Raw genomic sequence first — 26,623 nt, forward strand, 5'->3', positions numbered from 1 at the left:
TAGCCAGGTGTGGTGGCACGTGCCTATAGTCCCAGCTACTCAGGAGGCTGAAGTGGGAGGATGGCTTGAGCCCCAGGGTTCGAGGCTGCAATGAGCTATGATTGCACCACTGCACTCCAGCCTGTGCAATAGACTGAGATCCTGTCTCAAAAATAAATATATAATAAAATAAATAAAGTACAATCACACCTCCAGCCAAACTGTCAACACAAAACACTACTCACATGTTATTAGTGTGAGAATAAATAGTGTAATTGTATTTTCATACAGTACATCAGAAAAACAAAAAATAACTTCAGCTCCATGTTAATACCATACATGAATCCTAAAAGCATAATGTTGATTTACTTTTAAGAATGCAGGATCTCTCATGTCTGTAATCCTAGCACTTTGGGAGGCCAACGCGGGCGGATCACAAGGTAAGGAGTTTGAGACCAGCCTGACCAACATGTGGTGAAACCCCATCTCTACTGGGTTGGGTTTTTAAAGTTTTATTTTAAACTGACAAATAATAATACAAAAATTAGCCTGGCATGGTGGCAGGTGCCTGTAATCCCAGCTACTCGGGAGGTGGAGGCAGGAGAATCGCTTGAACTTGAGGGCAGAGTTTGCAGTGAGCTGAGACCGCACCACTGCACTCCAGCCTGGGCAACAGAGTGAGACTCTGTCTCAAAAAAAAAAAAAAGAATGCAGGATCTGGAGGTTTACGTAATACCATTTTTATAAAGCTCGCAGACAAGAGAATATTCACTTTCAAAGAAATCAAATCCTTTGGTGACTTTCATACTGCACACTGCAATGAGTGTGCTCCATTGGTGATGTCAGGTATAAATGTATTTTTTTGGTTTCAATCAGAGAGGTCATACTAAAAATGTGCACATGGCTGGGCACGGTGGCTCACACCTGCAATCCCAGCACTTTGGGAGGCCGAGGAGGGTGGATCACTTGAGGTCAAGAGTTTGAGACCAGCCTGGCCAACGTAGCGAAACCCCCATCTCTACTAAAAATATAAAAATTAGCCAGACATGGTGGCACACACCTGTAATCCAAGCTACTCGGGAGGCTGAAGCATGAGAATCACCTGAACCCAGGAGGCGGAGGCTGCAGTGAGCCGAGATCATACCACTGCACTCCAGCCGAGATCATACCACTGCACTCCAGCCTGGGCGACGGAGCCAGACTCTGTCTAAAGGGAAGTGCATGTGTCCTGAGCGAAATTAGTTTGGCAGAAGGGAGAGGAGGGCATTTCTACAAGTGTTAGCTCACATTTATTTTCCTCCCTATCATCACCAGCAAGCATTTTGTGACAAGCAGTTCAAGCGGACTTACCAAACGCTTGTGACTCTACTCCCTCCTCAGATCCTGTCCAGATAATAGAAGAATATAAAAATGAAAATAAATTAGTGTAGCACTAAAGCTAGAAAGACCGTTAGCAGACCAAACCAGAGAGGACATTCTAGAGAAGGTAAACCAGGCCGGGCATGGTGACTCACGCCTGTGATTCCAGCACTTTGGGAGGCTGAGGCAGGAGGATCACTTGAGCCCAGGAGTTTGGGACCAGCCTGGATAACATACTGAGACCCCATCTTCACTAAAAATGAAAAAATTCACTGGGCTTGGTGGTGCCCACCTGCAGTCCCAACTACTCAGGAGGCTGGGGTGGGAGGATCACTTGGGCCCAGAAGGTCAAGGTTGCAGTGAGCCAAGATTGCCCCACTGCACTCCAGCCTGGGAGGCAGAGTGAGACTCTGTCTTTAAACAAACAAACAAAAAAGTAAAGCAGATGAAAGCTTCAATTCTGTCAAGGAATCTGTGAGTCAGCACAAGTGGACCCAACCCAAGGTTCTCAAATTGTAAGCAACAGAGGCAGGCCTGGGCTCATAACATCAGAAGAGGATTTACTAAAATGACACTGGGTGGCTCAGAGGAAGCCTGGAGACGAGGCTTGGGAAAGAAGAGAGACCATAACAGCTCCCAGGATCTAGAAAGCGGGAACTGCTTGCCACTCTTCAAGACTGGAACTGTATGAATAAGCTCCAACTCTTTTTTGTCCTTGCCTGAATCTAGGCAAGGTGTAAAGTTCCAGAACAAGAAAGGAAGTTGATTAGCCTTGGGTGGGTCAAGGACCCTCCTTGGCTAGAAGGCAAAGCTACCTGTGTAAAGTCCCAACAAACTGCATTGCGCTAGGGAGAAGTAATATCCCAAATTACAGCGCTGCTGCTGTGAAATGGGAATTCATACTGGATGGCTGACGAAACACGTAAGCACTGAAATAAGGGTCTTTAAAAATAATAAATATGGATCCGGTGCGGTAGCTCATGCCTGTAATTCCAGCACTTCAGGAGGCTGAGGTGGGAGGATTACCTGAGGCCAGGAGTTTGAGATCAGCCTAGGCAACATGGTGAGACCTTGTCTGTACCAATAGTCAAAATTAATAATAATAATAAAAAATACAACAAAAAATTAAAAACAGATCTACCTTATGATCCAGCAATCTCATGTCTGAAGATTTACCCAAAAGAATTGAAAGCAGGGTATTTTTTCTTTTCTTTTTTTTTTTTTTTTTTGAGACGGAGTCTTGCTCTGTCGCCCAGGCTGGAGTGCAGTGGCACGATCTCAGCTCACTACAAGCTCCACCTCACAGCTTCATGCCATTCTCCTGCCTCAGCCTCCTGAGTAGCTGGGACTACAGGAGCCCACCACCACACCCAGCTAATTTTTTATATTTTCAGTGGAGGCGGGGTCTCACCGTGTTAGCCTGGATGGTCTCGATCTCCTGACTTCATGATCCGCCCGCTTCGCCCTCCCAAAGTGCAGGGATTACAGGTGTGAGCCACCATGCCCGGCTCTTTTCTTTTTTGAGATGGAGTCTCACCCTGTCTCCAAGGCTGGGGAGCAGTGGCGCCATCTTGGCTCACTGCAACTTCTGCCTCATGGGTTCAAGCGATTCTTGTGCCTCAGCTTCCCAAGTAGCTGGGACTACAGGTGCCCGGCACCAGGCCTGGTTAATTTTTTGTATTTTCAGTAGAGATGGGGTTTGACCATGTTGGCCAGGCTGGTCTTGAACTCCTGATCTCAGGTGATCCACCCACCTCAGTCTCCCAAAGTGTGGGGATTACAGTCGTGAGTCTCTGCACCCATCTTAAAGCAGGATCTGGAAGAGATATTTGCACACCATGTTCATAGAGCCATATTCATAATAGCCCGGAGGGGGAAACAACCCAAATGCTGATGGAAGGATGGATGGATAAATCAAATGTGGGAAATACATACAATGGGATCGTATTCAGCCTCAGAAAGGAAGGAAATTCTGACACCTGTGTAACATGGATGAACCTTGAGGACATTATGCTAAGTGCAATAAGCCAGACATGAAAGAACAAGTATTATATGATTTCATTTATAGGAGGTCCCTAAAGCAGTCAAACTCAGAAACAGAGAGTAGAGTGATGGTTTCCAGGGACCAGGGGAAGGGGGAATGAAGAGTTCGTATTTAAAGGGTCGAGAGTTTCAGATTGGCAAGACGGAAAGAGCTCTGGAGATCTGTTTCACAACAGTGTGACTTAACATGATTCCATTTACACTTAAAAATGGTTAGAGTGGTACATTTTATGTGTTTTTTTAAATCACAATAAAAAATAAAGACAGGTATGAGAAAAAGAGACAAAATGAGAATCACAAAATGCTAAGAAACAAAAATAAAGAAATACAGAAAATCACATAATAGAACCCAACAGTCATCTCAAGGTAAGTGTTAACAGGAGATTGGAGATGGCAAGTTATTAGCTCAAGTTTCAATTTCCTCAGAAAAAATTGGTATAAGTTTAGAACCTTCTTCATAAGGTAGTTATGAAGATTAAATGAGATAACACACATCTAGTTCCCTGCACAACGCCTAGCACATAACAAGGGCTTCACGGATATGCATATTGGGCAAATATTGACACATTGTAAAGAACAAAAGACATATCTGACAATATAGCCAGTGTGATTTCATCTACACAAAAAACAAAGATTTGTGTGTGTATGTAACTACGTGTGTGCAGTGTATCTATCTATCTATCTATCTATCTATCTATCTATCTATCTAGTTGTTGTTGTTGTTTGTTCATTTGTTTGTTTGAGATGGAGTTTTGCTCTTGTTGCCCAGGCTGGAGTGCAATGGCTCCATCTCAGCCCACCACAATCTCCACCTCCCGGTTTCAAGCGATTCTCCTGCCTCAGCCTCCCGAGTCGCTGGGATTACAGGCATGCACCACCATGCTCGGCTAATTTTGTATTTTTAGTAGAGACGGGGTTTCTCCATGTTAGTCAGGCAGGTCTCCAACTCCCGACCTCAGGTGATCCGTCCACCTCGGCCTCCCAAAGTGCTGGGATTAGAGGCGTGAGCCACCGTGCCCAGTCGTGTAAATATATTTAACAAGAAGATGGGGAAAATGTACCTCAAACGTTTTTATTTTTTCAGAGACAGGGTCTCACTCTGTAGCCCAGGCTGGAGTGCAATGGTGTGATCATGGCTCACCACAGCCTTGAACTCCTTTCAGCCATCCTCCCACCAGAGCCTCCCTTGTAGCTGGGACTACGGATACACACCACCACGCCCAGCTAGTTTTTTAATTTTTTAATATTTTTGTAGAGATGGGGTCTCTCACCACATAGCCCAGGCTAGTCTTGAATTCTTGGCCTCAAGTTTCTCATCGCAGCCTCCCAAAGTGCTGAGGTTACAGGCATGAACCACTGCAGCCAGCCCATACCGCAAACTTTATCAGTAGTTTTCCCAAAGAAGTATTTTGGGATTTGGGTTGTGCAAATAAAAGGTTCCACTTATTATTATAGGTAAAAATTTAAAAGTTTGATTTTTTTTTCTTTTGAGACAGAGTTTCCCTCTGTCGCTCAGGCTGGAGTGCAGCGGCATGCTCTCGGCTCACTGCAACCTCTGTTTCCCGGGTTCAAACAATTCTCTGCCTCAGGCTCCCGAGTAGCTGGGATTACAGGTGCCCACCACCACGTCCGGCTAATTTTTGTATTTTTTAGTAGAGAGGGGGTTTCACCATCTTGGCCAGGCTGGTCTTGAACTCCTGACCTCGTGATCCACCTGCCTCGGCCTCCCAAAGCGCTGGGATTACAGGCGTGAGCCACTGCGCCAGGTCAGAATGATTTGATTTTTAATATCAAGTATATTTTATGTTTTTACTTGAGTAGGTAAAAAAGTGATTGACTATGTATACTTATTGTATCTTGACTGTATACCCAAGTCAGAGTTAAGCATACAACTTGGCATAAATCATATTTGCTTTCAAACTTCTTAAAATCATGTTGAGAAGACGGGACATTTACTTAAGAAGATAAATAACAGCATAAAGTAGGCAGGCTCCACCTTAAGATACAGACCAGAAGCCCTTACATTTCACTACAGGAAGCCATCACTCATGGGCGTGGAAACTGGCAAAGACCTTAAGGAGAAGAAAGAGCTGAAGTCTGGTCAGGAAGCAAGGACATAACTAGGAAGAGCAGAAGTTGACATTCCAAGGAGATGGAGGGTGAAAACAAGGAAAACTGGAGGTGGGAATGTTCAAGACTCGCTAGAGGGACATATATACAGACTCGCTAGAAAGACAGGCTAGGCAGCCAGTGCTGAAAATGCTGAGGCCAGGCTGCCGGTGCATGGAGTGCTAGGAAGAGAGTGTGACTTTTGCTACTCGACCCTGGGAACTAGCTGCTAGACCCCAGGGAGCCCTGCAGGCAGCAACATATGCAAATCAGTACTTTAGGAAGTGGCTTAGAGAAAACCCTGAAAGGTGGAGAGATTGGAGGAAGAGTTAGGTGAGGAAGGAGTCACGGGATCCTTGGGGTGTTGCTTTGCCAGCTGGAAACCTTTGTGGCTCGCGATGCCTTCTGCCTGAGTATTGCTGGCAGCCTCTGGGCTTATTCCGCCCACGCAGCCCAGCAGGCTGGCTCAGCTTGCACTATGGGCCCAGATCCCACACCTGCCAAAGGCAAACCAGGCACAGAGCCAGGAGGGTTGCGTGGGTTAGTGACCAAGGGTCTGACCACTGTGTGCAGCCAGGCACGCTCACTGCTGCAGCAGGGTGCGCAGCTCCAGGCACTGGCACGGGGGCCAGCTCAGGGTGAGGCTACAGCTGGGCTAGATATACCACATGCTGCTTCCGCTGCAGGCACCCATGTCTGGATGAGGGGAACACGGTGGCCTGGCAGCTTGGAGACGCCAGGAACCACAGAGCCCCAAAGAGGCTGTCACAGCCCTGGCTTGGGGAGCCCCTAGGTCTGGGTCCCCTGGAGGGCCACATGTCTTCTCCCCTTGTCACCAGGTTGGTACAGTTCTTTCAGTCCCACCTTTCAGTGGGGTCCGAAGTTCTTGTCCAGTGTCCAGGAAGAATGAGGCACTCAGACACGTGGAGGGTGAACAAGGCAGAGAGGAGCTTCACTGAGCAACAGAACAGCTCTCAGAAGACCCGAAGTGGGTAGCTCCTTTCCACAGGCAAGTTGTCCTGAGGTCTCTGCAAGTCTGGCTGAGTTGTAGGGGGCAGGGAGGAGGGTGCAGAAAGTGGAGAGGTTAATGGGCTTCAGAAAGGAGAAAGTACATGCTGATTGTTGTTGCATGGGCCAGCGGAAAAAGCACCAGAATTTCTCACTCCCTGCTGGGGACTCCACCTGGAACTGACAGCTTGGCCCCCATGCTTCAGGCAGTCCCTGGCTTGAAGGTGGGGCTTCACTGGGGACCTGACCCCTTCTGCCCAGGAGCCTATCTGCCTCCTGCTACCATCAATTATATCATCCACGGTGCCCAGGCTGTTCCTACTGAGGGGCACCTGCAGGCCCATGCCCAGCCACCCTCAGCCCTGGCTTGGCCTCCCTCCTGTGCTGGTCGGTGTCCAAAGTCCAGAGAGGGCCAAGGCAGCAGGGAGCTGGCATGTCAGCGCCACCCTAAGTGCACACACACCTGGCAGGGTGGCGACAGCGCATGGGGCTCAGCCTCAACTTTGCTCCAAAATCTGAGTGCCACCAGGAGTGGGAAGAGGCCAGGCAGCAAGGGCAGACACTTGTGAGCAGTGGGGGCAGGAAGGGCTTCCCCAGCCGGGAGCACAGGGATGCCTGAGTCCGCAGCCACCACTAGTCTGGTGGCAGCTGCTCCCAGGAGGGTGGGGCTCCCGCTCTGCCATCTCAAAAGAGGGCGGGGCTCCCGCCAGCTCCATGGAGCTCACAGCCCCTGTGGCTCCCACACCACAGCCAGCATCTTTGCAGTGGCCATTCCAGATAGGCCACTGCTGCCATTAAAAGGACTGGTAATCTAAGGGAGTTTATGGTGACCTGGTACTAGGCAAAGGATTAAAACTATAAAGGAAAGCACAGATGATGCTATTAGGTCACACTTAGGTGCCAGGCATTGAGCTACATGATATATATGTTTATGTTCTGTATTTCTATATTTCTAAGCTACATGTGTTATATATTTAATTCATCTAATTCTTCCAGCAACTCTATAAAAGAGATGTCCTTAGTGGTCCCATTTTCCAGAAAAGGAAACTGAGGCTAGAGAAGTTGTTACTTGCCCCTGGTGACACAGCTAAGACCAGGTGAAAAGAGAATTCCAACCTGGGCTGACCGGTTCCAGAGCCCTTGTCCTCACCACTACACACAACAGGAGGTCGAGGAGAAAGAATAGGCAGAATTTGGTGGCACCTGTCATGTAAGCGGAGGTGGGCGGGCTGGGGCGGGCACAAGCCAAGTTCATAAACCTACGGGATGGAGGGTGCTAAGCTTCAAAGGACAAAGGGGGCTGGTTGCCGTGGCTCACACCTGTCATCCCAGCACTTTAGGAGGCTGAGGCAAGAGGACTGTTTAAGGCCAAGAATTTGTGACCAGCCTGCGCAACATAGCAAGACACTATCTCTACAGAAAACTTTTAAAATTAGCTCGGCGTGGTGGCATGTGCTTATAGTCCCAGCCACTCAGGAGGCTGAGGTGGGAGGATTGCTTGAGGCCCCGAGTTTCAGGCTGCAGTGAGCTGTGATCTCATCACTCCACTCCAGCCTGGGGGACAGGGTGAGACCCTGTCACTAAAACATCAAACAAACAAACAAATAAATAAAAATAAAACAAAGGGAACTGTGGGGACAAGAGTAACTTTATTGAAAATACTAATCCTCCATGTTACTTCTGACTGGCCTTGAGTCTGGGAAGGCCGCCAAAGTGTGTAGGTGATGTATTACTCTTTATGCTAGAACGCCTATTCATTATAAACGTCCCCCCATACAACTCTTGTTGCTGCAGAAATCTTAGGCTGTGACCACCATAGCCGCCTACACATCCTTTATATCTTGGGGTAAAAGCACACGTGCTCTGGAAGGAATGTGTAGGTAGCTATGGGTGCACAATTTCAGGGGGTTCATGAACTCCAGTTAAGACCTGCCCTAATTATACCATGTAAATAATTCAATAACAGGTAATTCTGTAGTAGAAATTTTATTCCCATCCATAAAATATATCACTAAATAGCTGAAAAAGTTACATATTATTTTAAAACATAGATTTAAAAAATCATATTAGCTTCTCCTTAGCAAAATGCTTTTGTTTTATGTATTTACAAGAATATACTGTACTTCAGGTACACAATTCACGCAAGCCAGCCTGAGAAGGCCTTGGATGCAGGTTGATGCTCCAGTAAAGTTCGTTATCAGCTCCTTCTGCCTTGTGACAGGATGATTTGATTTTACAAAAGTCCCTTTGAAAACAAGAGTAAATGCAGACAGCTTCTAGAGAAAAGTCCGGCGAAGCAGCAGTTGATAATAGATTTTTTTTAGTGATGAAATTAATCTTGTTTTGGTAATCTACAGCCTGTTAGGGATAGGTGGAGGGATGAAGTCCTCAAAACTAAATTGTTCCTCTATGAATCTTCGACCTGAGCCTGTGGAGAGAGTGGCCCTGAATCCATCTCTCTGCTGAAAGGTCGCCTGTTTTGGTAGATGTGAGGACGTTCCGAAACACGGCCATCCACATTCTGATACATCTGAATGTGGGAAAGAGACAGAACGCTGATTACCATCTGATGCAGATGTACATGTTATGCGCCCATATTACAAATTCTTTAAATAAAAGCAATTGTTCTATATAGACAATTACTTTTTTTTTTTTTTTTTTTTTTTTTTTTTTTGAGACAGAGCCTCGCTCTGTTGCCTAGACTGGAGTGCAGCGGCACAACCATAGCTCACCGTGGCCTTGATGTTCTGGGTTTGAGCAATCCTCCCGCCTCAACCTCCTGAGTAGCTGGGACCACAGGCAGGCTCCACCACATCCCGCTAAGTTTTTAATTTTTTTGTAAAGACGAGGTCTCACTATGTTGCCCAGGCTGGTCTCAAACTCCTGGGCTCAAGTGATCCCCCAAGACGCCACCCTCCCAAAGTGCTGCGATTACAGGTGTGAGCCACTACACCCGGCCTAGACATCACTTTCAAAACGTTTAAACTGATGTATAATAGATGTATATGTTCTCAGGAAACGTGTAGACAGGTACTTTTATTATGCGTAGGTCTCAGAGGGTATTCTATAGAACTAAAAAAGCAATTTTGGTCCTTTTATTAATGGAGAAATCAAGTCATAGTCAAATATTTTATTTCATTATTGAGTCTACTCTTAGATATAAAATGTCACTCTAGAAATCCTAAAACCATGCAGAAAAATCAAAAAACAGAAAGGCCACAAAAAGAAATCTGTTCATTATGGAGTTAATACAAGGGACTGATTCTTGAGTTTTCCCTTGGGAGTTTCACGACTTTTAACTTTTTTTTTCTGAAATGAAGAGATTTACTTTCCTTTCCCAAATATGAAGTTAACATGCATTCACATAGATAATTTGAGAAAAAAAGAAAGGGATATAGAAAGCTGGGCGCAGTGGCTCACGCCTGTAATCCCAACACTTTGGGATGCTGAGGTGGGCGGATCACCTGAAGTTGGGAGTTCAGAACCAGCCTGGCCAACATGGAGAAACCTTGTTTCTACTAAAAATACAAAACTAACCGGGTGTGGCGGCACACGCCTGCAGTCCCAGCTACTCGGGAGGCTAAGGCAGGAGAATTGCTTGAACCTGGGAGATGGAGGCTGCAGTGAGCCTAGATTGTGCCACTGCACTCCAGCCTGGGTGACAGAGCAAGACTCCATCTCAAAAAAAAAAGAAAAAAAGAAAAAGAAAAAGAAAAAGAAAAAAGGCTACAAGTCATGACAAGTACCCACCATTATAGACAGCTCGCTATGCACATACAATTTTGTGTCTGTGGGTTCAGGTTGTATATTCTCTTTTAGAACCTTATTTTTGAATTATCAATATGTTGTTATTATACTGCTCATATGTTGCCTGTGTCCAATATTTACATTATTCACTAAGGATGGCCACATATTTTTTTTTCATGGCAGCCTAGAGTTCCATAGTACTGATGTGTCATAATTAACCTTTTGACCCACTGGTTATACAAAACAAACTGAAAAGTGCACACTCGATGTAATCTGATGTTGGGATAAGCAGAAGTGGAATTGCTGGATCAAAAAAGATGCACACTTGAACTGTGATACACAAGGCCAGGCTGCCTTGCAGAAAGGTTGTATTTATTTCTACTCCTATCAACAGTGCCCCTACATTTTCCAGAGCCTTCTGATCAATGGGTATGTCAGCCTCTCACATCTCTTCTCTTTTGCTGAGCGAGACGTTCTATCTCCTTAACTATATATGTTTCACTATCTGCAAAGTTGGACCTTTTTCCTATACTTTATGTTCATTTGATTTTAATTTTGAACAGCCTGCCTATTTCCTTTGCCTTTTATATACATAAAAGGCTATACAGGCTGGGCACAGTGGCTCACCTCTGCAATCCTAGCACTTTGGGAGGCCAGGGCGGGAGGATTGCTTGAGGCCAAGAGTTCCAGACCAACCTGGCCAACATAGCAAGACCCTGTCTCTTTTAAAAGGTGATATATTTTTATTATTATTTGTTTATAAGAACTTTATGATTTAAGAATCATGCATTCTACTTAAATTTTATAGATTTGCTCCCTTCCCACAGCCCTTGTTACTGTCTACTTCTTTATCTTTGTTTTTTGACAGTTTTAGTGTGAACTGTCCAGACTGCCTCCTACACTTCACTTTTCTTTCTAGAAAACTATGGTGTGCGCCACTACACCTGGTTAATTTTAAAATTTTTGGTAGAGATGGGGTCCCATTATGTTGCCCAGTCTGGCCTCAAACCTCTGAGTCCAAGAGATCCTCCCGCCTTGGCCTCCCAATGTGCTGGGATTACAGGCGTGAGCCACCATACCCGGCTTCTTTTTTTCTTAATTGTTCACCTCAAAGATAGCAGCTTTAGTAGTATGTTTGTATACTTCGTTGATATGCAACATTAATATACAGCATAGACTACACTCAGACTGCTGTATTCAAATCCTAAGTCTGACATTTATCATGTTACCTGAGGCAAATTACTTAACCTCTCTGGGCCTCAATTTACTAGTCTGCTAAAGGGGTAATAGTAGAACCTACTTCAGGGGATTCATGTGAGGATTAAGAGTTATTAATTTTATGGCTAATACATTAGTAAACTGTATGATTAAATACTCAAAAAATGTTAGCAATTACATTATTAGTTCAAAGAAACAACTTGTGGTTGTCCTGACCATCGCTATTATTTTGTTGTTGCTACTTCCTCTGTTTAATTAAATCTGGCTATGTCTCTATTAATTCCTTCTTTCTGCTTTGTTCATTCTCCTCCTCCTCTCTCTCTCCACCTTCTTCTTTGTTGTTGTTTGTTTTTTTCCCTAGCTTCTTAAATTGAAAGGCTAATCAGACTAGGTGTGATGGCTCACACCAGTAGTCCCAGCACTTTGGGAGGCTGAGGCAGGAGGATTGCTTGAGGCCAGCAGTTTGAGACTAGCCTGCACAGCATAGCAAGATCCCCATCTCTGCAAAAGAGAATTTTTAAAAAGCTACTCAGGAAGCTGAGGTGGGAGGATCGCTTGATTCCAGGAGTTTGAGGCTGCAGTGACTTATATAATCATGTCACTGCATTCCAGCCAGGGTGACAGAGCAAGAACCGGTCTCCAAAAAAAAAAAAAAAAAAAAAAGGGAAAAAAAGTTAGTTATTGATTTTCATTTTTCTTTGTTTTCTAATAAATGAATTTAGAATTACGAATTTGGGTAACTCTTACAGGTTTTAATAGGCAATACCCATTTTTACTCCTTTTTGCTATTTCCCCTTCTTCTTCTTAAGCAAAGCTTCCTTAAGAAGCATGATTTTTATTTTATTTATTTTTTGAGACAGAGTTTCGTACTTGTCACCCAGGCTGGAGTGCAATGGTGCAGTCTAGGCTCACTGCAACCTCCATCTCCTGGTTTTAAGCAATTCTCATGCCTCAGCCTCCCAAGTAGCTGGGATTATAGCTGCCTGCCACCATGCCCAACTAATTTTTGTCTTCTTAGTAGAGACGGGGTGTCACCAGGTTGGCCAGGCTGGTCTTGAACTCCTGATCTCAGGTGATCCACCTGCCTTGGCCTCCCAAAGTGCTAGGATTACAGGTGTGAACTACCACGTCTGGCTGATTTTTAATTTTGGTATATAAATTTGGTGGCTTTTTTGGTTGGGTGATTTTTTTATTATATTGCATCGAGATTAGTGAATGTGGCATTCACTAATAATGTATGATAACAATTTTATTTATTCTGAGATTCTGTTTCCTAAGTAGGCTTACTGATTGTTGCCATTTTGTGTTTTATTTTTGTATTTTCAATTTTTATTTGTTTGTTTATTTTATTCTTTAGATATGGGGTCTTTCTCCTTTGCCCACAATTGGAGTGTAGTAGCCCAGTTATAGCTCACTGCAGCCTCGACTTCCTAGGCTCAGGGGATCCTCCCAGCTCAGCCTCCTGAGTAGCTAGAACTACAAGTGTGCACCACCACACCCAGCTAATTTTGTCTTTTCTATTTCCACAAATTCTCTTTATTTCTCTCTTCCCCATTTTGTTGGACTGATTATGTTTTCTAAAGTCATTTTTTTCCCCTGTACTGAACCGAAAGTTATATGTTACATTTCTATCTCACCAATATCATTCCTACATTTTTAGCACCCACATTTAATCTTATGTGGATTTCACCATGTGGCTGCTCCTGCTTCAGAACTTGTGGAGGGTCCCAGGACTTCCTGCTGCCTTTATGTTAGCCTTCAACTTGTTTTTCCAGGCATCCTCTGTTGCGGGTGTTCCCTCTGCAGTGCAGTTTTAACTGATTTCATTGTCTCAGGGATTTTCCACAGTTTCTGGTCCACAAAAAGATCTCTTTCTTACTTTCTAAGCCAATTATGGCCTCAACTTTATTTAAGTTTAGTTTAGTTTTGTTGAGACAGAGTCTTGCTCTGTCACCCAGGTTAGAGAACAGTGGCATGATCATGGCTCACTGCAGCCGTGACCACCTCCCTCCGACTCAAGTGATCCTCCTACCTCAGCCTCCCTAGCAGCTGGGACCACAGGCAGGCACCACCACGCCTGGCTAATTTTTAAATTCTTTTGTAGAGACAGGGTTTTACCATGTTGCCCAGACTGGCCTTGAACTCCCGAGCTCAATCTATGCTTGTGCCTCAGCCTCCCAAAGTGCTGGGATTATAAGTGTCAGCCACCATGCTTGGCCTCCCTTCTCTTTAAAAAAAAAACAAAAAACAAACCAAAAAAAATCCATATTTCCTATAATTTATGGGGCCAAGTAGGAGAGGGGAGGTGATGTTAGTTCAGACTCCTTTTCTGAAACAGGGGACAAGCATGTGCCCCCTTTCATCAGCCCACAGCCCCTGCCTAGTGCGCTCCCTCAGCGTGCCCGTCCCGGCTGCTGCCGCCCCTCTCAACTGAAGTCCTGACATCTCATCTTCTGCCTGGCTTTTCCAAACTTCCTTTTACGCTCTCTTTTTCTTTCTCATTCCAGAAACGTCTGCTGAGCGCCTTCTACATGCTAAGCATCATGCTAGCAGCAGGGTCTATAACGATGAACCAAACAGATGTGGTCTCCAACTTGCTTTCATACTGACTTCACCCATTGATTTAATCTCACAGGGCAAGCGCTACCCCATGGGGTGTAAAGATGAACAGGAAATAGAACTTACCCTCACTAATGAAGTCTAGTGACGACAGAGAGAGACCCATAAAATAAAGTCATCCTACACTAGGATTTGAGTCTCACATGGAGTTATAGCTGAAAGTGTCATGGGAATTCAGAAGAGACTGAGATCTGACTAGGGAAATTGGGGGAGGCTTTGCAGAGCACAGAATGTTTGATCTGGATCTTAAAGATTGAAACATGTTCGTCCATCCTAAAAATCTTCATCGGTTCACCACTGTCTAAATGCCTAGGCATGTAATCATGTAATCAGTGACCTCCTTGATTTAACCCCGTTGGTGCTGAGGTTAGACATAAAAGCCTTAACCTATGTTTTCTCCATGTATTTCCCACTCTTTCTCCTGGTTCTCTGATGGCCCTTTTCCTTCCCTAGTCCTTGATGCAGAAACAAAGACTCTGGCCGGGCACAGTGGCTCACGCCTGTAATCCCAGCACATTGGGAGGCTGAGGCTGGCAAATCGCTTGAGTTCAGGAGTTTGAGACCAGCCTGGCCAACATGGTAACACCCCGTCTCTACTACAGATACATTAGCCAGGCGTGGTGGTAGGTGCTTGTAATCCCAGCTACTCAGGAGGCTGAGGCACGAGAATTGCTTGAACGCAGGAGGTGGAGGTTGCAGTGAGTCGAGATCACGCCACTGCACTCCAGCCTGGGTGACGAAGTGAGACTCTATCTAAAAAAAATAAATTAAAAAGAAAAGAAAATAGGGCCGGGTGGGGTGGCTCATGCCTGTAATCTCAGCACTTTGGAAGACTGAGGTGAGCAGATCATGAGGTCAGGAGACTAGCCTGGACAATATGGTGAAACCCCATCTCTGCTAAAAACACAAAAATCAGCTGGGCGTGGTGGCACATGCCTGTAGTCCCAGCTACTCGGGAGGCTGAAGCCCAAGAATCACTTGAACCCAGGAGGTGGAGGTTGTAGTGAGCTGAGATGGCACCACTGCACTCCAGCCTGGGTGACAGAGTGAGACTCTGTCTCAAAAAAAATAATAAAATAAAAGAGGAGAGGAGAGGAGAAGGGAGGGGAGGGGAGGAGAGGAGAGAAGATTCTACAAAACCATTCACAGATGTACCAGGGAAGGTCACCCTGGGGAAGGTGACAAGGTCAGTTTTCCAACCAAGGGACTAGATAGGATTGTGCAGAGTGGGCAGGGCTGCCTGCGTGGCTGTGTGGGTTCTGCCTTGCACCAACAAAAATGCCCAGCAGAGCGGGCAAGATGGCTGAGATCCACTCCAAGCTCCCCTCCTTCAGACTGGCTTAGACTGGGGCAGGCTGCATGAGCCCTGAGTAAGGGGCTTCTCTCTGGATTCCTCCCACCTGGAAAAGGGGTGCATTTCCCTCCCTTCCCTCCTTCCTTCCTTCCCTCCTTCCTTCCTTCCTTCCTTCCTTCCTTCCTTCCTTCCTTCCTTCCTTCCTCTCTGCCTTCCTTCCTTCTTTCTTTTTTCTTTCTCTCTCCCTTTCCTTCCTTCCTTCCTTCCTTCCTTCCTTCCTTCCTTCCTTCCTTCCTTTCTTCCTTCCTTCCTCTCTTTCTTTCTCTTTTTCTTTCTTTTTCTTTTTTGAGACAGAGTCTCACTGTGTCACCCAGGCTGGAGTGCGGTGGTGCCATCTCGGCTCACTGCAACCTTCACCTCCCAGGTTCAAGAGATTTTCCTGCCTCAGCCTCCCAAGTAGCTGGGACTACAGGCGCACGCCACCACGCCTAGCTAATGTTTTGTTTTTAGTAGAGATGGGGTTTAGCCATGTTGGCCTGGCTGGTCTGGAACTCATGACCTCAAGTGATCTGCCCACCTCAGCCTCCCAAAGTGCTGGGATCACACGTGTGACCCACCGCAACGGGCCGTGGGGGCCTGTTCTCTAACCTGCTTAAAGGAGCTACCATTTTCTCTGGGTGCTTTTGACACTGGTCACAGAGGGTCAGGGAACAGAGTGGAAGGAATTGGGAGAAAAGGTTGGTGAACTATCTGTCCCTAAGCATGGATTCCCTCAGCTGATTAATCATGCACAGACACGTTGCCATTCAATGGTTCCTGATACCTGACAGGCTCCCTGAACAGAGGGAAGGGGATCTGGACATCCTGTGGGTATGGGGACGTGAAAGGAGAAGTTCAAACCAAGACCCAAGTGGTCCTGAAGCCTCCATCTTGGCGACACAACCTTTACATTTTTGTTTTCCTCTCTACTCCCCCATTCTCCCTGTGTATTAGGCATAGCCATTTACTTGCCACTCTACTTTTTCAACTTTGGACTTTTATTTATATTATTCATTCATCCTGGAATATCCTACCCACCCTCTACTCTCCAGCAGCCAAGATGCTATTCAGTCCTCACATCCAGCTCAAATAAGTTCCCCAAAATCCACACCCAACTATGCAACGAGTAACATCAATCAGTCCTCTCTTAGCCAGGCACGGTGGCTGATGCCTGTAATCCTGGCACTTTGGGAGGCTGAGGCAGGTGGACCACTTGAGCTCAAAAGTTTGAGAACAGCCTGGGCAACACAGTGAGAGCCCGTGTCTACCAAAAATACAAAAAAAAAAAAAAAAAAATAGCTGGGCCTGGTGGTGTGTACCTGTGGTCCCAGCTACTTGGGAGGCTGAGGTGGGAGGATTGCTTGAGCCCACAGTGCAGAGGCTGCACTGAGCTGAGATCATGCCACTGCACTCCAGCCTGGATGATAGAGCAAGATCCTGTCTCAAAAAAAAAAAAAAAAAAAAAAAAAAAAGTGTATAGATAGCTAGCTATACATGTACATATATATTCTTTCTTTACCAGCTCACTTCCTGTTTCATTCTATAACTCTTCTTTCAGTTTTCCTTACAGTGTCATTAACAGTTTACAGGCATCTGTGCAATAGGATAAGTCCATTGGGGGCTTTCCATTTCCTCCAGCCTTTTGACCTAATTCTCTGAAAATAACCTAGTTTCTATGTAATTTTCAGAAAAACATCACAGCAGTAGGAAAGTCCACACTATCTACCCAAGTCTGTATAGAGAACACAGAACTGAAAACAGACTCTCAACAATTTAGAAAGGAGGACAGACAATCCACTTAAAAATCAGATTTATATTTAACTAATATTTTATTGAGTAAATACTAAGTGCCCACTATGGGCTAACTCTTTTCACATACATCACCTGATTTACTCCGTCTCACAACTCCGTGAGGCGAGATTTGTTAATCACGTATTTCAGGTAAAGAAACTGAGACGGAGACTCCCCAAAAGATTAAGTGACTTATCAAGTAAATGATGGAGCCAAGATGTGAACCTCAGTATTGGGAGCTCAAGGTTCTCTCCTTTATTTACTTCATCTGGAGATGGCTCTTTTCACTACACCAGGTGGTGGTGCTGACGGGGGAAGCGTTAGCAAAGAAATTCCAAGTTCCCAAAGCTCAAAAGATAATCTAACTTAACAACCCATTTTACAGGTGAGAACACTGATGCTTAGAGAAGTAAAGTGATTTGCTATAATGGACACAACTGGGAGACAGAGTGGTAGAGCTGGTATTCAACCCTCAGAACTCCAGGTCAATGTGCTTTCCATGCTACCATAGAGCGTGATCGAGTCATGTGACTTTTCCACACTCATGCTTCATAAGAAAGGGCTAGTGGCTTCTGGAGGCCAGGGATTCTTTTTATTTAGTTTTATTTAGTTGCCTACTTCACTGCACTGAACACTTGAGAGCTTTTAATGTATTAATCATTTGGCTGAAATCAGGAAAGGTGTTTTATTTTTTCTAAAAACATTCGTATCAATAAATATGTCTTAGGACAGGCACAGTAGCTCATACCCTGTGATCCCAGCACTTTGGGAGACTGAGGTGGGGGAACTGCTTGAGCCCAGGAGTTCAAGACCAGCCTGGGCAATACAGTGATACCCTATTTCTACAAAAAAGAAAAACATAAGCCTAGCGTGGTGGTGCTATCCCGCAGTCCTAGCGACTTGGAAGGCTATGGCTGGAGGATTGCTTGAGCTTGGGAGGTCGAGGCTGCAGTGAGCCATGATCACACCACACATTCCAGCCTGGGCCATAGAGTGAGACCCTGTCTCAACAAATAAATAAATAAGCAAATAAATAAAGTTTTACCCCACACAACTTTGCAAGGGCAACCAAGAAGAACTGCGATGAGAATCAGAACTTGGTACCTTTGGTTCACAGGAAGTCAGCAACAAGTGTTTTAATTTACCAATTTCCTTTATAAAGCTTTACAAAGTCCTGGCTGCTACATACCGCTTCTTCCGCATCTGCCAGCTGACATCCTAAAAATGAAGTCAAATGAGGGAAGGATGGCCGCTTCCTTGAGTCAAAAGCCCAGCAGGATTGCATTATAATGTATCTGTAAAAGCAGTAGAACAAGGAACAAGATGAAGAAGTCTGAATGAAGCAAAATGGATCATTTTCCATATAATGAAGCACCATTGATTCCTCTGGAGCTACTTGTTTACAGCATGTTTGTTTTGTGGCAAGTCCTCTACCAGACTTTGAATTCATATCTGAAAGGAGAAATCAGATGATGGGCAGAAATGCATTTTTTAAAATGTGATGTAGTGGGTAGAATCGAATTACCTTCGTAGAGCCCTCAAGGAAAGGAATTAAAACCTGGAAGCAGGTGCCTCTGAGGACAGGAAAGGTTCAGCTTTGTTCAGAAACTCCCAAAACAAAAAGGAAGCGTTTTCTTTTCTTTTTAAAATGGAATCAGACAGCTGGGTGTGGTGGCTCACACCTGTAATCCCAGCACTTTGGGAGGCTGAGCCAAGAGGATTGCTTGAAGCCAGGAGTTGAGACCAGCCTAGTGAGCAAGACCTCACTTCTATTTTTTTAAAAAAGAATCTTATAAACTTTGCATTAAGGAGTTTGACATTTTTTGGTCATGCATTTGGAAGTAGACAGACTGTAAATTTCTGATTTCAACCAAATTACTGTCTGACTTGAACTTACATTTCTTCTGTAGCATAAAATGGCTGATCCATCTTAAATCCATTTCGAATCAGTTTGTAGAAGTTAGCATCAACCGGAATGCCAGGGTAAGGATTCACACCTGAGGAAAACACAAGACAATTGCAGCCATTCATCCATTTCTTCATTTGTTTATTGATTCATTCAATTAACAAACATGTATTGAGAGCTGCCATGTGCCAGACACTGTTGCAGGCACACAGGCTGCAGCTGGGAAAAAGAAGTCACGGTTCATGCTCTCAAACAGGTTATAGACCAGTGAGGAAGGCAGGCTGAAGGACACCAGCAAATAAACATAAAGTTATGCGCTGCAATACAAGACCCATCAGTGTTGGGGGAAGGGGCGGGGGGCACCGACAGAGCAGAGCATGCAAAGCCCAGAGTCAAGGGAGGCCAGCAGCTGCCCAACATACCAAGTGAGAAGATTTCCCACAGTAATATTCCGTATGACCAGACATCACTCTTAATGGTGTAGATCCCTTCAAATAGGCTTTCAGGGGCCATCCATTTTACAGGCAGACGGGCCTGTGGAAAACCCAGAGGAAATAAGATGGTGAATTTCCCACATACAGACATGACTTCTTTTCTCTTGTATTAGGATGAAATGCATCATCTTCCTAAGACCACTCTTAACGCCTTATTGCAAAAATCACATTCCTCACGTGAAAGGTTTTCACTTTCAAATTAACATTCTGATAATACTAGCCTAAAACACAAGGCATATTTCTTTACAACTCCTCTTGAACAAAGGCTTGTGCTTGGAATGGGTAAGTTTAACTTTCCATCTTTCCAGTGGAAAGATGTACTTTCCATTAAGGAAGAGCCAGTTACTTGCCTAGGGGTAAGTGGGTACTGGTGAATTAGTGAGATCTTCTGTTAAAGCATTTCTGGGAAGACCTTTAGTGGAAATGTCATCCACAAGAATGTCGGGAGGGGAGCCCATGTCATCACTTCCAGAAATGATGCCAGTCTGGCTTCTGTGGCTTTAATAATTTCCACTAGCATGAAAGGGGGTTTTGACTTAGTATAGTATCAGATTAGAATCAAGACACAAGATGGGTAGGTTACTGGGGCAGAGCTTTGTGCTGATTTTCTTTCTATTTATTTATTTATTTATTTATTTTGAGACGGAGTTTTGCTCTTGTTGCCCAGGCTGCAGTGCAATGGCGCAATCTCAGCTCACTGCAACCTCAGACTCCCTGGTTCAAGCAATTCTCCTGCCTCAGCCACCCGAGTAGCTGGCATTACAGGCACGCACCACCATGCCCAGCTAATTGTTGTATTTTTAGTAGAGACGGGGTTTCACCATGTTGGCCAGGCTGGTCTCGAACTCCTGACCTCATGATCCACCCACCTCAGCCTCCCAAAGTGCTGGGATTACAGGTGTGAGCAACTGTGCCTGGCTGTACTGATTTTCTTTTACATGGGTTGAGGAGTCCTTCACAGCACACGTTTAATCAGCACATGCTTAATCTGCCAAGTAAACCCTCTTTTAAATGTATGCAAACTGATGAGCTATTGATTCAAGCCGGCAGGTCTGGTTAATTTGATTAATTAAAGAAATTAATTGTGGTTCCAAATGGAATTCACTTTCCCACATAACAGACAACCAGCTGGTGGGGTAGAAACTGAATGACTACATATGAGCAGTCTATGATGACTAGGAGTAGACTGTAAATCAACTAAGATGATTATTTGATTCTAGTGGGAATACAGTTTAATTTGACTTTTCACATTTACTGGATGTTCACCCTGGACAAGGTGCTTTCATATTGGTTTTATTGGTTTTTTCCCACATCAATGCTATGAGGTAAGTGCAAAACCCTCATGGGAGACACTACAACACAGGGGTGAGCACAGATTCGGGGCTCAGACTATTCATGTCCAAGTCCACGTGCTGTGTAACCATGGGCAAGTTACTTTTCTGTGCCTCAGTTTCCAAGTGGGTACTCTGAGGAATAAATGAATTAATATGCATAAAGCACCTAGATGCTTAGCATATAGTAGGCACTATATCAGCATTTAATATTATCATTATTATTTCATAAGTAGGGAATTCTTTTTTGAGACAGGGTCTCATTCTGTTGCCCAGGCTGGAGTGCAGTGGCGTGATCATAGGTCACAGAAGCCTCGACCTCCTGGGCTCAAGTGATCCTCCCACTTCAGCCTCTCCAAGTAGCTGAGACTACAGGCAGGTGCCACCAAACCCAGCTAGTTTTTAAATTTTTTATAGAGACAGTTGAGTGTCTCACCATGTTGCATAGGCTGGTCTTGAACTCCCGGTCTCAAGCAATCCTCCCACCATGGCCTCTCAAAGTGCCTGGGATTAAAGGTGTGAGCCACCAGCACCAAGCCAGGTGTTGTAATTCTTTAAAAACACACATTTTCAACTACACAATTTTGTCATCTATTACTTCTAATAGTTCTTTTTGTAAACACATCTGTCCTTAGTTTTTTATTACCAAGTCAATTCGCTTTTTTTTTTTTTTTTTTTTTTTTGAGATGGAGTTTCGCTCTTGTTGCCCAGGCTGGAGTGCAGTGGCACGATCTTGGGTCACTGCAACCTCCACCTCCTGGGTTCAAGCGATTCTCCTGCCTCAGTCTCCCAAACAGCTAGGATTACAGGCACACGCCACCATGCCCAGCTAATTTTTTGTATTTTCAGTAGAGACAGAGTTTCGCCATATTGGTCAGGTTGGTATTGAACTCCTGACCTCGTGATCCGCCCACCTCAGCCTCCCAAAGTACTGGAATTACAAGCGTGAACCAACGCACCCGGCCAATTCACTCATGTTTTAGGTCTTCCTGTGTTAACAGTAAAAGGATGACAAATATTCATTAATTCATATTTAAGTATTTAGCTTTAACATTTTGTATGTATTTATGTGTTATCTATGTTTTGAAGTGCTTTATTGTGACGATTAGCTTTTCACATAATTGAAAACATAACTCAATAGTCACTTTATAGCTAGGATAACTGAAGTAAGTGCAAGCATTGAGATTTGGGGTTTTTTAAAGTGAGGATTGCACTCAAAGGCCCCTAACAGATCTACTCTGACTAGCTAGCCCAAGGACAGATGTGATGCTATTTTGCTCAGCTTTTATTATAGATGGAAGATTCCCTGAAGCTGCAGAAAAACCTTTTAAGCATAAGCAAGCAGACTGCTGTGAGGGTTTTTTGATGTTACCATTAATCAAAAATGCACCACAGTGAGTGCAGATGTTTACCATGATAACGACAAAACACAAAATAGCAGCATAAAAATAAGTAGGAAATAGCAGCCTCACATTGCCCCTGACAACATAGTTGGAATCACTCATGATATCTCGAGCCAATCCAAAGTCACATATCTTCACCACTTTCCCGTGGGTGACAAGCACGTTCCTGGCGGCCAGGTCTCTGTGAACACACTGTCAAGAATGACACCGGAGTGTTATTTACTGTGATGTATATTATCCTGGAGTGCAATCTTTCTTCTAGGCTCAAGTTCAGTAGGAGGTACCGATGATAGAAGGCCTCTTATCTTTACTGGGCCGTGCCGTGAGCGGTCATGATGATGTGTAACAAACAAAGGGAACATAGAAGACCTAATTCTGCAGCTATGGTGGCTGCAGTTATTTGTGCAGCTTCTGAAGCATCCCCAGAGGCCAAAGAAGAGCGAATCTTTTGCAGCTTCTGAGCAAAAGTGAGAGGCTCCCCAACAGGGGCCCTCCTCTGAGCCTCCAGAGGGAGTCTCAGAGGATGTCCTCCAGTACTGTTATTGTGGGTGTAAGAAATAGCATCTCTTTTCTTTCTTTTTCTCTTTTTTTTTTTTGTTTTGAAATGGAATTTCACTCTTGTTGCCCAGGCTGGAGTGCAATGGCGTGATCTCGGCTCACTGCAACTTCTGCATCCTGGGTTCAAGCGATTCTCCTGCCTCCGCCTCCCAAGTAGCTGGGATTACAGGCATGTGCCACCACGCCTGGCTAATTTTGTGTTTGCAGTAGAGACAGGGTTTTGCCATGTTGGTCAGGTTGGTCTCGAACTCCTGACCTCAGGTGATCCACCTACCTTGACCTCCCAAAGTGCTGGGATTGCAGGCGTGAGCCACCTCGCCTGGCTAGCATCTCTTTTCTGACTGGAAAATAGCTTTAGGAATAAATGGAGTAATATCGAAGGAAATAATTGGAAAAACAAAGAGCTAAAAATGAGTTTGGAGAGGTTTACTGAAGTGGAATTAGGAGTCCCTGAGCTGAGAGATGTCGTGACGTTAATCAAAGGGGTCTCACAAGAAAATGAACTTTACTAAGGAAGATCTGAAGGGGAACAGGGACTAGCAGCAAAGGTCCAATGTACACTCTTTCATCTTTAAAAAAGAAAAAGAAGCACCATGAACGCCAGCAGCCCCGTGCCACAGCCCCTCTAGAGCTCCCTCTTCCATACCCAGTTTTTTCAGTGCCGTCTACTTGCACTTTGCCCACTTCACCCCCAGGTCTGCAACCTGCCTGCTCCTCCTGCCTGTCTGCCCAAGCTGCTCTGGCCAAAGCCCGCACTGACTGACATGGCACCCACCCAGTGTCGATCTGACGGGACCTCCCTGTGGTGTCTGCTGCTGGTGGCCAGCCCCTCCCGCTTCTGGTCCTTCCTCTGGGAACCCTGTGCATGGTTCACTCCTGCTTTCTCCCCACTGCTCTGCCGGCTCCTGTCTCCCTCAGGGGCTTTGTGCATGAGCCTACTCTCACTCCTGAGGGCTGCATCCTCACATCCCACACCCTCACCCAAGCCATTTCATCCAAATCTAGGGATGCAACTACCATTGCCAACATCCCTATTTCCAACCCAAACACTTCTCTTGAGCTTCAGACAGGAGTGTCCAAGTGTCTGCTAGACCAAGCTCTACTTGGTTGCCCAAGGCACCTCACATTCAGTATGTCCAACTCATTACCTTTATCCAAAAAAACCTCCTCCTGATTTGATGCTCCCTATCCTATCCCACATTCCCTGCTGGTTTTCCTTTTCCTTCAAAAATCTCCATCAGTCCAAACATGAAGCATGCACTCCTTCAGAAAGCCTCTTCCACTGCATCTCCCCCTCCCCTGGCCAGGGCTGCTGTGCAGATCCCTCCCCTGGGTTCCCAGAACTTACTTCAATCACAACACTTACCACGCTACAGTGTTGTTTTTTTTAAACTTTTTAATTTTTTAAAAAAATTTTTTTGAGACAGTCTCACTCTGTTACCCAGGCTGGAGTGCAGTGGTGCAATCTCTGCTCACTGCAACCTCTGCTTCCCAGTTCAAGAAATTCTCATGCCTCAGCCTCCTAAATAGCTGGTATTATAGGCATTCACCACCATGCCCAGCTATTTTTCTATTCTTAGCAGAGATGGGGTTTCACCATGTTGGCGAGGCTGGTCTTGAACTCTTGGCCTCAAGCAATCCACCATCTCGACCTCTCAAAGTGCTGGGACTACAGGCCTCAGCCACCGTCCCTGGCCTCTGTGTCATCTTTGACTTGCATGTCTGCTTGTCTGTCTCTCCTGTCATTCATAAGATCTTCAAGCCCAGGAGTCATATCATAACGGACTCTGTATTTCCAGCATCTAGGACAGTGCTTGGCACGTAGCTGGGGCTCAACAAATGCTTGATGAAGTCAAGGGCCTATAGAGTAAACTGAGGGGTACCCAAGGAGTATCAGGGCGGGGGTGAGAGACAAGTAGGGGACAGTGACATGCATGATTCAAAGGGGAGGCCTGATGTGAAGATAAAAGGATAGAGGGCCTAAGAAACTGGATGTTCTTCAAAAATTCATAGTATTACAAGCCTGGAGTTGAAGGGGAAGCAGTGCCCTTGACCACCAGTTGGAAGTGGTTTGAGTATTTACTTAACTATGGGCAGCAAACCAGGCCAGACAATCTAAGTAGGTGCTCTCCCACATCTGTAAAGATGTTTGTGGGCCAGGTACAGTGGCTCACGCCTGTAATCCCAGCACTTTGGGAGGCTGAGGCGGGCAAATCACTTGAGGTCAGGAGTTCGTGTCCAGTCTGGCCAACATAGTGAAACCTTGTCCCCACAAAAATAGAAAAAAATGAGCCAAGTGTGGTGGTGCGCACCTGTAACCCTAGCTACTAGGGACGCCAAGGCAGGAGGATCGCTTGAACCTGGGAGGCAGAGGTTGCTGTGAGCTGAGATCGCACCACTGCCCTCCAGGCTGGGCAACAGAGCAAGATGTTGTCTCAAAAAAAAAAAAAAAAATGCTTGTGAAAGCAGGATTGTAGATGTGTAAGTAAAATAGAGAAAGACTGAGGTGGGCAAGATGCATGAGAAAGAAGAATCCAAGCAGCAGGTGGGGAAAATGAAGAGAAGAATGGGCCTTGCAGTTGAGAGGTGGGGAAATACTATTGTGACAGTAATTTTGAAAAACTTGTATTATTATTGCTCTTAAGCTTATTTCATTATTATTTTGAATAGACAGGCTGAAGAGCAGTGGTATAGTCATAGCTCATTGCAGCCTGGAAATCCCTGGGCTTCCCTCTGAAAGCACTGGGGTTACAGACATACACCACTGGGCCCAGCCTATTATTTATTTATTTATTTATTTATTTATTTATTTATTTATTTATTGAGATGGAGTCTCACTCTGTTGCCCAGGCTGGAGTGTAGTGGCGCCACCTCGGCTCACTGCAAGCTCCGCCTCCCGGGTTCACACCGTTCTCCTGCCTCAGTCTCCCAAGTAGCTGGGACTACAGGCACCTGCCACTATATCCGGCTAATTTTTTTTGTATTTTTAGTAGAGATGGGGTTTCACTGTGTTAGCCAGGATGGTCTCAATCTCTTGACCTCGTGATCCACCCGCCTGGGCCTCCCAAAGTGCTGGGATTACAGGTGTGAGCCACCGCGTCCAGCCACCTATTTTTTTGTTTTTTACAGAAAGGGTCTTGCTCTGTCACCCAGGATGGAGTGCAGTGGTGCGATCCTAGCTCACTGCAGTTTCCAACTCCTGGGCTCAAGCTATCCTCCCACCTTGGCCTCCGACGTAGCTGGAGCTACAGACACGCACCATGAACGTCTGACTGAGACAGTAATTTTTTAAAGGAAAAAGGCTGGGTGCGGTGGCTCATGCTTTTAATCCCAGCACTTTGGGAGACTGAGGCAGGTGGATTGCTTGAGCTCAGGAGTTCAAGACCAGCCTGGGCAACATGGTGAAATCCCATCTCTACTAAAATATAAAAAATTAGCCAGGCATGGTGGTGCGCGCCCAGAGTCCCAGCTACATGGGAGGCTGAGGCATGAGAATTGCTTGAACCCAGGAGGCAGAGGTTGTAGTGAGCTGAGATCGCACCACTGCACTCGAACCTGGGCAACACAGCGAGACTCTGTCTCCAGAAAAGGAAAAGAAAAAAACAAAATACAATTGAAAGTAGTCTTTCCAAATTCAGAGAGAAAAGAGGAGAGAAGAGGCAAGGGGAAGGAAGTGGAGGAGAAGAGGAGGAGGAGATTAGAAGACTGCAAGAAAAATGAAGGGG

General features: G+C 45.3%; 1 protein-coding gene across 2 annotated transcripts in view; it reads right to left on the reverse strand.

Moving 5' to 3' along the window:
• Positions 1-8,127: 8,127 nt before the first annotated feature.
• The window catches only part of FLT3 (fms related receptor tyrosine kinase 3), a 130,491-nt gene continuing 111,995 nt past the window's right edge, over positions 8,128-26,623 (reverse strand). For both annotated transcript variants that reach the window (XM_008021811.3, XM_008021810.3), the window contains 5 exons: positions 22,410-22,532; positions 19,535-19,646; positions 19,104-19,203; positions 18,396-18,501; positions 8,128-9,028 (listed from right to left, as the gene is read on the reverse strand). In XM_008021811.3, coding sequence (XP_008020002.1) covers positions 8,906-9,028; positions 18,396-18,501; positions 19,104-19,203; positions 19,535-19,646; positions 22,410-22,532 — 564 coding nt within the window. In that variant the 3' untranslated portion in view covers positions 8,128-8,905. The remainder of the gene's footprint in view (positions 9,029-18,395; positions 18,502-19,103; positions 19,204-19,534; positions 19,647-22,409; positions 22,533-26,623) is intronic.

The sequence above is a fragment of the Chlorocebus sabaeus genome, chromosome 3 (assembly GCF_047675955.1).
Source record: "Chlorocebus sabaeus isolate Y175 chromosome 3, mChlSab1.0.hap1, whole genome shotgun sequence".
NCBI lineage: Eukaryota > Metazoa > Chordata > Mammalia > Primates > Cercopithecidae > Chlorocebus > Chlorocebus sabaeus.